Below are 15,427 nucleotides of genomic sequence, written 5' to 3' on the forward strand. Positions count from 1 at the left end.
TCTGCCTGGAGGTGAGGGGGGAAGGGCACACCAGCCCTGACCTTGTGGGTGGGTCTGGAAGATTTCGTGCAAGTTAAATCTTAGGAGGAGTGGGTTTCAGGTCACAGATGGCAAATATCACATATCCCGACCTTGGAGTCTTGGCAAAGGGGTTAAATCGGAACGAGTCATAACGGCCCGACCGCTTGCGCGTGCGCCAGCCAGAAGACCAAAGGCCCGCCCTGCGAGTGCCGTAACCGATCGACAAGATCGAGGATCGTCAACTCAGTTCTGGCTGCGGGAACCGCTTTTTCTCGCGAGGCTTCTGACCAGGAGGCTAAGGAAGGGGCAGGCTCAGCTGGAAAGAAAGGAGGAGCGTAAGGTCGCCGCACGCTGCGTTCCCAGGAGGCTTTGCGTGCCCCTCGCTTCCTCCGGCATCTTCTGAGCGAGCGCGTGAACGGCGATTTGCAGAGGCCATGGCGCTTCACGTCCCCAAGGCCCCGGGCTTTGCCCAGATGCTTAAGGAGGGGGCGAAGGTAAGCAATGGAAGAAGGGAGAGGGAGGAGAGTCGACGTAGGGCTGCGGCGGCTAGAGGGAAGAAGGGCCTGGTAACGGGCCGGGTGTGCTCCCTGGGTACAGCGGTCGGAGGCAGAGAAGATTCCAGAAAGGGAGGTGTTCGGTGAAGGGGGGCGAAGGAGGGGATTCGGCCACTAAGGCGAGCGGGTATTTTCTTTCTTCCCCGATGCAGGGAAGGGTCGACGGGCAGAAGGAGCAAGAGAGAGGCAAGGCCGCAGGATTCGTATTCTGTGTTTCCTCGCTGGGCAAAAGGAAAGCCGTTCGTGCATTTTCCCTCCATCCCTAAAACCGGGCTGACTTGCCACTCTACCCTTAAAGGGTGTTTTGAGGGTGAAGTCGAATAATGTAGGCTTGGGAACCGCGAAGCCAGTTGACACTGTTCAAGGAGGGGGTAATCCGGAGAGAAGAGGGACAGGGGCCAGTTCTCGACGGTTTTCCTTCAGATGAGAATTAGAGGGCTCCCCGTTTCGTTCGCAGCAGTGCGTTGTGGTAGGACAAACGTTACTCAATCCAAATGGATTCTTTCCCAACTAGGTTAGCCGGCTTGATGTAAAACCAACCCCCAGATCTTCCTTGCCTCGTCTTTAAATTGACCAAAAGATGGTACCTTTGACTTGTAACTATCTGACTTTGTAAGTGTAAGAGACACCCTGGGCTAATGAAAACGACTTCGTTTTATGCCCAGGTTATGAATGTATTTCAAGAGCATAATTTGTGAAAACATCGTAATATATACTGCTGATAAATTTGTCTCTTGTGTTCAAATCAAATCTTGGCTTTATTTGTCCCCCAAATTCCCTATGCCTCGTTAAAGAGATCTAATTTATTGTCGTGCAGTTTACAGTAACAGTTTTAGGGAACTAGGTCATTGTTTGCAGAATACACTTTTGGGATAACAACATATCACATATCAGGGTTTAATGTAAATATTGGTAAAACAGCTTTGCAGGTAATGACATGGACTGCTCACTTTAATTTTTTTTAACGTTTATTTATTTTTGAGAGAGACACGCACAGTGCAAGCAGGGGAGGGACAGAGAGAGGGAGACACAAAGTCCGAAGCAGCCACCAAGCCCTGAACTGTGAACGCAGAGCCCGATGCGGGGCTCGAACTCACGAGCTGTGAGATCATGACCTGATCCGAAGTCAGACACTCAACCTACTGAGCCACCCAGATGCCCCATGGACTGCTTACTTTAAAAAGATTGCAATTTTTTCATAATTTTTATTTTGAGGCTGAAATAAACGATCAAATCAGGATAATTTCAAATAATGATAAAGGAAATAAAGAATACTGTAGTAAAAATAAACAAAAAGATTAGATAGAAAGTACTGTAGTAGAGAATGAAGTAAACAAGTCTGCCTCCCCCAAAAAAGGGAAGAGTCAGGAATAGATAGAACCAGTAAATAAGATGTTCAAGGAAAAACTTTTAGCTTAGTCCTAAGCGACAGAAAGAATCAGCCAAGGTTGAAGAGCGCAGTATTCCAGGCTGAAAAACCAGTAAGTATAAAGGCCTTGAGGATGAAATGAGTTTGACCTGTTAAAAAAGAAAACAGCAAGAGAGGTAATGAGGTTGAAGCTCATCAAGGGAAAGCAAAAATGGTGAGAGATGACTTCAGAGGAGCTGTAGGTTAGGACCAGAACATATAGGACCTTGTAGCCTTCAGGAGGGATTTACATTTTATCCTAAGAGTGACGGCAGACCGTTGATGGGATCTGATTTATGATCACATGGCTGTTCCTCAGAGAACGGGTAAAGGGAAAAAACTAGAGTGTAAGCCAGGTCAGACTAAATGCTTTCATAAGAGTCCGTCAACCCTTGACTCTAAAGACACTACTTCTAAAGTAATGATTATTCACCTCGTTTGGATGACAGTTCCTTTTATGAGTAGTATAAAAGCCACGTCTTATGGCCTAGGATAGAACTGTCTCCTAGAAGCTCTTCAATGATGGAAGTATTCTCTATTCATTCTGGTACAGTATCCATGAGCCGCATGTGCCTACTGGACACTGGAACTGTGGCTACTGCAGTGGAGAAACCGAATTTTTAATTTTAATTACTTGCAATTTAACCACATGTGACCAGTGGCTCCTTTATTGGGCGTAGCAACTGTATAAAAATGTTCACATGAACAAACTGGAAGCTCATGAAACCCATCTGAAGCTACATGTAAATCTCAATTCTAAAAGAAGTCCAGTGTAAAATTTGAGAATTTTCGTATTGTGAGCAGTTAAGCAATTTTTCAATGTGTATGCATTGGAATTGTGTTGCAATTCACAAGAGCGTTCAGCAGTCAGGATACTAAACATTTGGGCAGCAGGTGTGTTAAGTGGGATTTCCCAGTGATCGGAAAACTGATGGTTTTATGATGCTCAGGCTCCTAACAATAAAAGAAATATACCATATTTCAACTTTTCAAAAAGTAATGATAAACTCTGAAGAGGTATTTTTACCTAAAATATCTTATCTTTTGCTGATCGATCGTAGCATTCTTTCTTGTACTTTTCACAACATTTAAAAATATGTACATGCTTTACATTTTATATATATATATACATATATATATACATTTTTATATATGCTTTATGTTTTGACGTGTAAGTAGATACATGTGGTCTCTGAAAATTTCATTATATTCAACCAGTGAGCAAATTTACGGATCATTTGAAGCACCATGCTTTACATACATAAACTTTGCTTGATTTTTTTTCAACAGTCCTGTGAGGTAGGTACTATTATTATCCCCATTTTACAGATGAAGAAGATTATTGTGTTTCACTGTTTTGTCTAATCAGAAGGGTTTTTGTTTTTGGTTTATTTTACAGCATTTTTCAGGATTAGAAGAGGCTGTATACAGGAACATACAGGCTTGCAAGGAGCTTGCCCAAACAACTCGTACAGCATATGGACCAAACGGTAATTTCTAAATTCATGTTTTAAAAGATACAGTACTAGAATTTTGTGTGCTAGCTTCTTCAAACTTATTCTGTGAGAATATGATACATAAACTGAGTTTTAGCCATAATACAAAAGTAATTGTATAGTTTATTGCCACCAGTGTAATGTTTTCAGTTTTTAATCAACAACTCATATCTCTTTAGAAAAGTAGGAATCAAAATGTTAATTTTTATCATATTGAGAGGATAGAAAAATTACGGAGCTTTCACCATTGAGATATGGTACCTAATGTAAGGGAGAAAATCTCTCTTGCCTCCTATCGTCAACTGAGTTTAATTGACACAAATGTATGGAAAGCAGTAAAACTATACTTTTTTTTCTAATGTTTATTTATTTTGTGGGGGGAGGGACAGCAAGAGAGGGAGAGAGAGAATCCCAAGCAGGCTCCACACTGTCAGCACAAAGCTTGATGCAGGGCTCGAACCTACAAACTGAGGTCATAATCTGAGCTGAAATCAAGTCAGACAGTTAACTGAGCCACCCAGGCGCCCCAAAACTAGATTTTTTTGGTCTTTTCTACACGTTAATGTAATTTACATTTATTGAACAAAACTATGAGAAGATTGACATCCTCCCAGGTAAACATTATAGGAGATTAGAAAGGACAGGAATAATGACAGGGGTCCCATTAGGGTGCCAGAGTAGATAATATGTGTTGAGTTTTTACAAAGTTACCTTAAGAAATAGATACAAGTTTATATTTCTTGACTAAATTTTGGGGGGTATTTGGAGACGGATTTGAGCTTATTTTTCCCCCCCTAACTTTTTTTTTTCTGTGTTTTGTTTTTTGTTTTTTTAGGAATGAACAAAATGGTTATCAACCACCTGGAGAAGTTGTTTGTGACAAACGATGCAGCCACTATTTTAAGAGAGCTAGAAGTAGGTCATTACTTTGAAGCCAAGAAATGTTTTGGTGATGTCAAAAATTGAGTGTATATGTATATATTTTTAAAGTTTATTTATTTATTTGGAGGGAGAGGGGGAGAGAGAGCACACAAGCAGGTTGAGGGGCAGAGAGAAGGAGAGACAGAATCCCCAGCAGGCTCCATGCCATCAACACAGAGCCCAATGTGGGGCTTAAGCTCAGAAACTGTGAGATCATGACCTGAGCCGAGATCAAGAGTCAGAGAGACGCTTAACCAACTGTGCCAGCCAGGTGCCCCCAAAATTAAACCTATTTTAACATAGAAGAAACCTCTTAGGATAATAAGGGACTATTTTTTTCCCAACTTGAAAATTTATTATGTAGTTTTAACTTTTTAGCTGCTTAAATTTAAAAATCTCCCAAGTTATTAATTCATGGAGGCTTGCTTGTGATAAAAATACATTTGCTAATAATCATATCAAATTGAGTATGCTGTCTCGTTCTGTAGAGTATAACACCAAAGTGAGTTATTCAAAAATGCAGAAACAGCTGATACTTAAAACAGTTGTTTAAAAAAAAAAATTAAACCAGGTCTTTGGCTTTGTGAAAATGAAACACAAAAATGGTGGCATTTTGCTTTGCTTACCTGCAGTTTTGATATTGCAGAGTGTGTAGAATAGATTCTGCAGGCAGAATTACAAGTAAAGTCTGGCACCTGAACATCAGAGAACTCTTCCTCATCTAGCTGCTCTGTAGTTGAAAGATGTTTTCAACTTCAAGAAATTGTCCTGAACTTAGCTCTTAGAGAATTGTAGCTTAATCTTTTCAAATGAAACTATAGGTGTGTTAACATTTCTCTAACTGCTTAAATAACTAAATAATATTGTTAATGTAGTGAACAAAACAAATTTAATTCCACAAGGAGGAATTAGTCTTTGTGAGTGTTAATGTTGGACGCTATGGTGGTCTCAGGAGTTATTCAGCCATGATGGAAATATTGCCTCAATAAAAACCATAGTGTCAACTTTGTAGTGTTCTCACCGCTATCAGTTGTTACTCCTTGCTTGGTTTTTAAACCCTAAATCCAAAGGATAGACTACTTAAAATCTTGATACCTTTTTTTTTTTTTTTTTTTTTTTTAAGAAACCTCTGTCTTCTAAAAAGCCACAATTGATACTCCTTACAATAGAAATGTACATAGGCATTGAGACTCGTGATTAAATGGGTGGTTATTTTGGTTTTTAATGCCTAGGTTTGGTTTTTGGAATTACTTTTTTAACTTAGTGGACATGTAATTTTCTGCACCTTATGTGCAGAGATGTATGTACTGGGTGACTGGCCATCAAAAGAAGATACGGTTTCAGGTTGTTTGCATTTGTAGTGATGCCTTTGTGCTGATAGTCTCTGAGGGATTGGGACTGTCTTCTGGCCACCGCACTGAATAGTATGTAGCAGTGTGATTTTGGAGTTACCTGGCCCACAGGGAGATTGAAGTGTATTAGCTTAAGAAAAAACGGAAAATGAGGGGCACCTGGGTGGCTAAATTGTATAAGCATCCAACTCTTGGTTTCAGCTCAGGTCACGATCTCGCAGTTGGGGAGTTCGAGCCCTGCATCAGGCTGTGCTGACCGCTCAGAGCCTGGAACCTGCTTTGGATTCTGTGCCTCCCTCTCTGCCCCTGCCCTGCTCGTGCTCTGACTCACTCATTCTCTGTCTCTCTCTGGCAAAAATATATAAATATGTAAAAATAAAAAAAAAATTTTTTTTAAAGAAATGAAAATGAAAAACTTCACATTGCTTTCAGGATCAAATGTTTTGCACTTTAAAATTCAAACCCCTTCTACCAGGTACAGCATCCTGCTGCAAAAATGATCGTAATGGCTTCTCACATGCAAGAGCAAGAGGTTGGAGATGGCACAAACTTTGTGCTGGTGTTTGCTGGAGCCCTTCTGGAACTAGCTGAAGAGCTGCTGAGAATTGGGCTCTCGGTTTCGGAGGCGAGTGTTCATTTTGTAATGTACTTTTATTTAATTTGTGCCTGTATAGAGTCATCGTTGTAGTAATAGTTAACATTGAGCAGTTTACTCTGTGCCAGGCATTGTAGTACATGTGCTGTCTATGCAGTATCTTAGTCCATCCTTACAAGAATCGTGTGAGTAATTAAAAATTAATAAAAATTAATTCTCTTTTATTTTAGATGAGGAAAGTGACACTTAAAAAATCTTACTCAAGATCTTAACAGCTAATAAGTGACAGCATTCAATTTCGGGCCATCACAAAAGCCTACACTCGTGATGAGCACGTCCTGCCACGAATGCTGTTCTGAAAGTGCTTTGTCATTTTATATGGAAAACAAATACCCATATTCGTTGGGGTCCCAAAATAAGCTATATTTTAAAGTCATGTCAAAATTGTGTCTTCTGAAGAAACACTTTGGGTTTTTACATTTAAGGTCATAGAAGGTTATGAAATAGCCTGCAGAAAAGCCCATGAGATTCTTCCTGATTTAGTGTGTTGTTCTGCAAAAAATCTTCGGGATGTTGATGAAGTGTCCTCTGTGCTCCATACCTCCATAATGAGTAAACAGTACGGCAATGAAGTGTTTCTGGCCAAGCTCATTGCTCAGGCATGTGGTGAGTAAATCTCAGTAAATGAAAAGATCCAAACTAAAAATATTTTAATGAGACTAAGATATTTTCTTTGTTGTCTCCATGCATCTTTTGACGTGTCTCGTTTTTTTAAACAGTATCTATTTTTCCTGATTCCGGCCATTTCAATGTTGATAACATCAGAGTGTGTAAGATTCTGGTAAGTTTAGAAAATGCATAAGTGTTGTCTAATAGGTCCATTATATTTTGCAAACAGAAAAAATGTATGTGTTTATCAAAACCCAAATTTTACCTCAGATTTTGAACATTTAGGGCTTTGTTACATTTGTAACATTTTGATATTCGAAGGTTGTAATACTACTATTAAATTTTAAAGGGTGTTTGATGTATTATCTCCTTATGAAATTATCATTTTTCCATCACAACTTTGAAGGTTGAGAATAATGCATCAAATATTACGTGTTTTGAATTCTTCATGTGTGCTGAATTAAAACCATAACCTTCAGAACCAGTTTTGAATGAGATGTTCTGTTGATCTACAGTAATAGAACTCACATGTTACTGTTGTTAGTATTGAAATAAGAGTATTTTGTATTTAAAAAATTTAGTGCTTCCTGTAGTAAAACCTGTGATTGCAGTTGAGTTTAGCTTACGTAAATACAAGGGTGTGTGTGTATCTGTGTGCACGCTCATGCATGCATAGATGCTGTGCGTTTTCTGACACTTGTACTGCTTTGTTCCGTCTCCTGTCCCCAGTACTAACAGCTGTGCCTAGTACATTGGCACCAGGTATTTGGTGAGTGATTGAATGAATGACTTAGAAGAGTTATTCTCAGTCCTTGGTTGTTCCCGGTACCCTGAAGGCCCCCCTTTCATTAATAGCTCATTCTCAGAGTGGTTTCTACCTTAAGTAGACTGGTGTGTTTTACATCCACCACCCCACTCCTTATTCCCAGGAGTCACCCCTTGGCATATTATGTTATGTGGAAAACGTTATTTTTGGTACATGAAGAATTAACAACTGAGCTCTGATGTTATTTTCATGAGATCACTGATGATTTTGGTATTCAACTCCTTAGGGCTCTGGTATCTATTCCTCTTCAGTATTGCATGGCATGGTTTTTAAGAAGGAAACTGAAGGTGATGTAACATCTGTCAAAAGTGCAAAAATAGCAGTGTATTCTTGTCCTTTTGATGGCATGATAACTGAAACTAAGGTATGTAGACTTTAAAACCTTAAAAGTAAAAATTTGGGGTTGTCCATTCGGATTAACATTTTATGATTTTTAAGTTTTTAGGTGGAGATTGTGCTCTTCAGTGAATACTACATAATTAAGGAAGATTGTAGCATCACACACACATACGCATACACATATATACCCTCATATGTATGTGTATATATATATGTGTGTGTGTATATATATGTTACAGGAGTATTTATATACTTATTTTGAGAGAGAACAAGGGAGAATCAGAGGGAGAGACAATCCCAAGCAGGCTCTGCACTATCAGCACAGAGCCCGACATAGGGCTCGATCCCCTGAAACCGTGAGATCATGACCTGAGCCAAAATCCAGAGTCAGACACTCAACCATCTGAGGCACCCGGATGCCCCAGGATTATATATCTGCTTTAAAAAAAATTTTTTTTGACGTTTATTTATTTTTGAAGGAGAGAGAGACACAGCGTGAAGGGGGAGGGGCAGAGAGAGGGGGAGACACAGAATCCGAAGCAGTCTCCAGGCTCTGAGCTGTCAGCACAAAGCAGGGCTTGAAGTCACAAACCGCGAGATCATGACCTGAGTAGAAGTCAGATGCTTAACCGACTGAGCCACCCAGGCGCCCCCGTATCTGCTTTTTAAAGTCAGATTCCCTTTCTTTTCTGAATACCTAATTCAGATACTAAATTTGAAACGTGAAATGGTGGCAGTGTTGTTTATGTTCTAGTATACAGCTCTTCTAGTAGTTCTTACATGCTCGGCAAGTAAAATGCTCACTGAATACAAATACTTGTGTGCTCTTCCTTAATGTATTTTAACATTGAGGTCCTATAGCATTCTGAAACAAAATATGCCAATGTAATTTGAAGTTGATAGGTTTTTTTTAAAAAATACATGTTACGAAGTTTGAAGTTCTTGTTTATAGGTCACTTCTGTCTTGGTCCCTAGAATTCTTAAAATCTGAGTTCATAGTTGTAAAAGTTCCACAGGTTGGCGATAGGCCAGGAAGAGTCATTGAGTCCATATTCTAGAAAAAAAAAATTCAGAACCACGGTGTGGTTGTTTTGGTACGCTAGTTGATGTTTGTCAAAAGACAAATGCCAAGACACCTGCCCAATATATCTAAAATAGGTGTCAGTATTTCTCCCAACTACTCCATCAAAGTGCCTGTCAAAGAGGAAAATGCATCGGTTTTGGGAGTGGGGGGGTCTAGGAATAAGCTGAGTTTCATACATACTTTGTATTTCATAATGCATGTATAATCTCATTATTTTCCCCAAATATTTCTTCAGTAAAATGTTACCCCGTGACTTCGGACACCAAGGTACTAAAATGGTTCTTAAGAGCATGTTTGTCTTACTAGGGAACAGTGCTGATAAAGACTGCTGAAGAATTGATGAATTTTAGTAGGGGAGAAGAGAATCTCATGGATGCACAAGTCAAAGCTATAGCTGATACCGGTGCAAATGTCATCGTAACAGGTGGCAAAGTGGCAGACATGGCTCTTCATTATGCCAACAAGTACAATATCATGTTGGTGAGGTAAGACTGCTGTATTCCATTAACCTGTAAATGGCCCTTTGCTGGTGAAACACAAAACACATTCAATACATGGTGAATTCATGCCTGTTACAAAAGGGCAAATATAACATCTTGGCTCCAAAAGCAGGACTTAACTTGATCTAGAGAGACAGGAAACACCTGTGAGAATGCTTACATTTGCACTGAGAGGTGGAGCAATCAACATGTTATTTGAAGAGGAAGAGGGAAAAGCATTCCAGACAAAAGAAACATTAGAGACCAGACGCAAGCCTGGTACACACTGTCAGAGTGTGGGATCAGGAATGTCATTTTTAACCTTTGAACCCATTTGTGGGGCACACCAGACACCTGACCTACCCGTTCCCACCTCCAAACCAAATCTGCAGCATAAATCACTCCTCTTCCTCACAGCTCATGCGCTTGCCCAGAGTATAGCAAGTTTTCTGTATCCCAGGCCTTCCTTAGTGTTTTAGAACTAGAACTTGTGACATTCTACTGAAACTTGAATTTTCCCAATTCTAGAACACTGCCGTATACACCTGTGTGTGGATTACACTGTGCTGTCCAAACCTGTTCTGAACTTAAATTCAGGATCAAAAGAATGTGACTTTTGGGGACCAGTGTACAGTTTCCCATTTCATCTCTATTTTATTGTGGCGCCTAATGGTGTTGAAATTTTCATTAAGGTCTTCGGGTTTTTTTTAAGGTTGAATTCCAAATGGGATCTCAGAAGACTATGTAAAACAGTTGGTGCTACAGCTCTTCCTAGATTGGTATGTACTTTGGACATTAAAAGATAGTACAATGTATTGGAATTACTTTGTTTTACAATAGTCCCTTTCTTACAGACTCCTCCTGTCCTTGAAGAAATGGGACATTGTGACAGTGTTTATCTCTCAGAAGTTGGAGACACACAGGTGGTGGTTTTTAAGCATGGTATGTGGAGATGGGGCAAAGTATGTTTATTTAAGTGGGGGCTGTTCATTTGCTTGTAGTAATATTTTTAAATTTATTGACAGAAAAGGAAGATGGTGCCATTTCTACCATTGTGCTTCGAGGCTCTACAGACAATCTGATGGATGATATAGAAAGGGCAGTAGATGACGGTGTTAACACTTTCAAAGTTCTCACAAGGGTTAGTATTAGCAGTGATCTTAATTTTAACTGTTAAAGGTAGTTTATGGTTGTTCTTGAGTTAAATGTACCTTCAGTTGCTTAAGCATGTTCTTAGTGCTGTGGACATGCAGATGAGGTATTGTGTGCTGCTCCCATTCCCCACTTTGGTTCTCCTCTTTCATATACCAGACCCTACGTACAGTAAGGTAATTTGCCCAGATTATTCCATTTTTACAAAATTTGTAATTAGAATTTGAGTAACAGTACCTCTAGTCTGGTTGGAGTACTGGAGTCTGAGAAGATTAGGAAACTATAAATTGCTTCTTCGTAAAAAAAAAAAAAATTTTTTTTTTTAACTACATATTGTAGGATAAACGTCTTGTTCCCGGAGGTGGAGCAACGGAAATCGAATTAGCCAAACAGATCACGTCATATGGAGAGGTATAGCTTTCTCTGTATAAATTTCCTTCCTTCGTGTTCCTTGAATAAAATACAATACTAAACACGTTTTTCTTGTAGACCTGTCCTGGACTGGAACAGTATGCCATTAAGAAGTTTGCAGAGGCATTTGAAGCTATTCCCCGGGCACTGGCAGAAAATTCTGGAGTGAAAGCCAATGAAGTAATCTCTAAACTTTATGCAGTACATCAAGAAGGAAATAAAAATGTTGGATTAGATATTGAGGTATTTGGAAAAAAAAAAAACCATGAATTTAAACTTTTATTTCGTGAATGTGTAATATAAAAATGGAAGTAGTAAGTTTAAAAGAAAATCAAAAATGTTCTGATTTTTTAAGCAAATGATTTTCATAACAAAGAGCTCTGACAGAGTTTGTCTATGGTTTTCCTTAAAATAGTCTTTATTTTATATTGTGTGTAGGAGAGGACTTTTGCCTGGCAACATCCAGGCAAAGAGCCCTGGGGTTTTGTTACTGAGTTAATTTTCACATAAGAATTTAGAGTGAAGGAGTGAAAATTGTTTTGTACCAACAGGCTGAAGTTCCCGCTGTAAAGGACATGTTGGAAGCTGGTATTCTAGACACTTACTTGGGAAAATACTGGGCTATCAAACTGGCTACGAATGCTGCTGTCACTGTACTTAGGGTGGATCAGGTGAGTTACAAGTGAAATTTTGATCTTTAAAAGTACTAATTTTCATGTGGGTCAGTAGTGTATTTTTATGGAACCAGAATATAGCACAGTTCTCATTCTACTCAAAAGTGTGTTTCTAAAGTTCCCCCCCCCCCCGCCCATTTATTTTTTTCTGTTACAGTTTTAAATTGTATTTAGTATATTTCAACGAATTTGAAAGGATCTTTCCAGTGAAAGAAACTTCTGCCATTTTTAAACTGGAATCGTTAAAACAAACTTAAGGTTTATAGTTTTCGGACTTTTTTTAGCCTAAGGATCTCTTTATACAAGCAGTCTGGAGAGGGAGTTTACTGTGTACTAATGTGGAATGTGGAAGGCCCATAAAGCCCTGAAACACATGTGTGCCACCAACTTTAAGGAAAACGAAACCTCTACTTGTGCATGGAGGTAGAATCTATGTGTTTAAAGTTCTTCTGGGTGTGACAAATTATATCTTGAAGGAACTGAAAGAAAAGTGTTAAAAATCATAGTATTTTTGACCTTTTTTTTCCAAGAGGGTAGTGGGAGGGAGATTGTGGCACAGAGGAAAATGGTAGGTTCAGATATAAGCTTGAATTCAAAGTTTTTCAAAAAGATGTTTTCTAGTAAAACAGTGAAATCCATTTTCTTGCAGATTTCTCAAACTGATTATTAAGCAATAAACTATTCGTAAATACTTAATGGAAAATTGGAATTGCAAGGGGCCTAGGGCAGATCCATTAGGTGGAAATCATGCCAAATTAATTTTGGGAGAAGCAAGTTGTAGGTAAAAACTAAACGAGAAGGAAATTAGACTTACTCTAGGCATAACAAGGACTAGTTCGTGGTAATTACAGCAAACATTCCATCTCAGTAAGAGGAAGAACAATTTTTTCCTAGCTTGAGATGACCAGAAAATGGAGCTGGATGTCCAATTTCAACCCATTGGAAATAAATTGGATGTTCATGTACTGGATTTACTAATAGGTGTTTTTATATCAGTAAATTTAGGTAATTTTCAGTGGAAGAATGCGGTTTTGGAGTTCTGAAATGATAATAGAAGCCTAAGGAAATGGTTGTTTTAAAAATTAGCATGTGGCTAATAGGGGAAGCTTAAAATAGAAAGGGACAGGGGAAGCTGAGTATATTGAAGCATGAGGTAATCCGGAATTCTAATAGAGGAACTTTTTTGAATGTCCATTACCCAAATGACATAATAATTGTAATAATACAAGTTCCTTGATCACAAAGACACTTGTCAGTTTTGGTTTTAAACTGGGAAGTCTCTGTTTTACAGTAGAGGATGTTCGTTGTTATGTGTCCCTGGTCTTTGCTAAAATACATGATCTGAAGAACCCATGACTATCAATAACCAGTTTGTTAATAACTATAGTGAACTTGTACTCTTTAATAGTTCTAACTAATTTTGTATAGTATATAGTCTGGAAAGGGACATGTAAATCAAGTTTTAAGTGTTGGATAATGTGGAGCTGGGTTCATCTTTGTTCGAGTGTTTATTTCACTAGTTGTCAAGATATAGTCCCCAAATCAACAGCATCAAGATAACCTAAGAACGTGAAAAATTATATATAAATCCTCAGGCCCCTAAGCAGTCCCACTGAGTTAGAAACTCTGGAAGAAGGCCAGGAGTTTTCTATTTTTTTATTATCTTTTTTTTTAATGTTGGTTTCTGAGAGCATGAGCAGGGGAGGGGGAGAGGAAGAGGGAGACGCAGAATCTGAAGCAGGCTCCAGGCTCTGAGCTGTCAGCACAGAGCACAACGCGGGGCTCGAACTCACGGACCATGAGATCATGATCTGAGCCGAAGTCAGATGCTTAACTGACTGAGCCACCCAGGCACCCCAGGAGTATGTTTCAAATAAGCTCTGCAATGATTGGTGCCTACCAGCTTGAGAACTGTTGTTCTGGCTGTCTTTTTTAATCAAGCTACACTTAGGTTCTAAAATTGTCCTTAGTGCCTTTAATTCAGTCTGAACTTAATCTCAATTAGTAAAATGTTACTCCAAGGATTTCAAGGTTAGATTTCCTCTAGAAGCTTCTGAAAAGGGGTGCTGAATCTGTTGGAAGTGGTGGTGAAGATGTTTTACAGTTTAGTGTTGCTTGAGACACATCCCCAACCCCTTGATGTTGTACAGAAAGATCTCAGTCCTGTCAATTTGGGAAGCAAAGAATACTGTTTATAGTTTTGAGATTCAGAATGTAGATTAGAGTTTGAGAGTTCCACTTTGAGGAAGCTAATTTAGCTTCTCCCAAATTTATTTGAACCCAGAGTTGCCACCACCCTTTTTTCTCCAAACGAATCCTTTAAAAAATGCTAGATGGTTATATTTGCAAAGTACTTGGTTAATGCATTCTAGATAAATTAGAGGTTTCCTGCTGTGTTCTTTTAAGTTACCAGGGAAGTCTCCCTACTTGGGTAACGTTTTTTGAATACACACTTCCTACCACATGAATGGTTTTCATTTTACAGGTACTAGGAAATTTCAGTATTAAATTTTTATACATATTTGTTTATGTACCAACCACTTTAGATTATAATGGCAAAACTGGCAGGTGGACCTAAAGCTCCTAAACCACAAGGAAATTGGGATAAAGATGGTTGGCAAGACGAACTTCATATATAAGTAGCAAATCAGGTGCCGAGCTGACGGATTTATACTAGTAATGCATGCAGATATTTTTCACATTCGGCTCACAGGGCCATTGAGTTCTTGAAGTGCGTGTCTCAAAATGCCCTTTACTAACGTGCGTGGATCATGTGGCCGTTCATGTCCATAAAAGCAGGAAACGCTTTGCTGGAAGCTAACAACTTGATGTTGATAGAGCCTCATATGCAGTTTATAACAGATTGCTTATGTTGAGATGATTGCTTCATCTTGAATCAGCCTCAGAAAAATATTTTCTCTTCATTTTAAAGGTTGAGTTTATGAGTATGTGCTTATGGTTTTGTTTTCTCAGATCATCATGGCAAAACCAGCCGGTGGGCCCAAACCTCCAAGTGGGAAGAAAGACTGGGATGATGACCAAAATGATTGACTGCCTTAGTTTTTACTGTAGGTGAAGACTACGTTTGTAGTAATAGTCTAGGAATTGCCTGATGTTTTCGTATTTTCCTTAAATTAAGAAGTGTTTTGTGTTTATATCCTCAGCTGGATGATAAATAAACAGGTTGCTATCGAAGCCTCATAGTCTGATGAGCACCGTTCTTGGATGTAAATGACCTGTTTGTCTCAACCTTGGTAATGAAATTAGTTGTGGGACTGAAGGCAAGCCACTTAAGTAATTAGGGACCTGTTCCTGTGTGTATCTGGCCTGCTGCCTTTTTGGAACACAGCCGTGCTTCTGTATTTACATATAGTCTATGGCTGTTTCCTGCAAGGAAATGGCAATGAAGTAGTCATGAATAGAGACCAAGTGACCTACAGGGCCAA

General features: G+C 39.1%; 1 protein-coding gene across 1 annotated transcript; it reads left to right on the forward strand.

Annotated features, from left to right (window-relative positions):
- The first annotated feature begins 333 nt into the window (after positions 1–333).
- Positions 334–15,176, forward strand: CCT8 (chaperonin containing TCP1 subunit 8). Its single transcript, XM_007075040.3, has 15 exons — positions 334–515; positions 3,383–3,473; positions 4,315–4,394; positions 6,228–6,377; positions 6,833–7,013; positions 7,127–7,188; positions 8,069–8,206; positions 9,572–9,750; positions 10,457–10,523; positions 10,599–10,686; positions 10,770–10,885; positions 11,236–11,307; positions 11,386–11,550; positions 11,859–11,978; positions 14,955–15,176. Exons 1-15 carry the CDS (start codon positions 456–458, stop codon positions 15,030–15,032), a joined length of 1,647 nt encoding a protein of 548 aa, XP_007075102.1. The 5' UTR covers positions 334–455; the 3' UTR covers positions 15,033–15,176.
- The last annotated feature ends 251 nt before the right edge of the window (positions 15,177–15,427 follow it).

This window comes from Panthera tigris, chromosome C2 (genome assembly GCF_018350195.1).
Source record: "Panthera tigris isolate Pti1 chromosome C2, P.tigris_Pti1_mat1.1, whole genome shotgun sequence".
Classification (NCBI taxonomy): Eukaryota; Metazoa; Chordata; class Mammalia; order Carnivora; family Felidae; genus Panthera; species Panthera tigris.

What these genes read in the sequence shown, in the direction of transcription:
- CCT8 (XM_007075040.3), top strand. Translation starts at nt 456, where the DNA reads ATGGCGCTTCACGTCCCCAAGGCCCCGGGCTTTGCCCAGATGCTTAAG. An exon ending in TTGGGCTCTCGGTTTCGGAG is followed by an intron (nt 6,378 to 6,832) that starts GCGAGTGTTCAT and finishes TTTACATTTAAG; the next exon opens with GTCATAGAAGGTTATGAAAT. An exon ending in TCAGAGTGTGTAAGATTCTG is followed by an intron (nt 7,189 to 8,068) that starts GTAAGTTTAGAA and finishes TCAACTCCTTAG; the next exon opens with GGCTCTGGTATCTATTCCTC.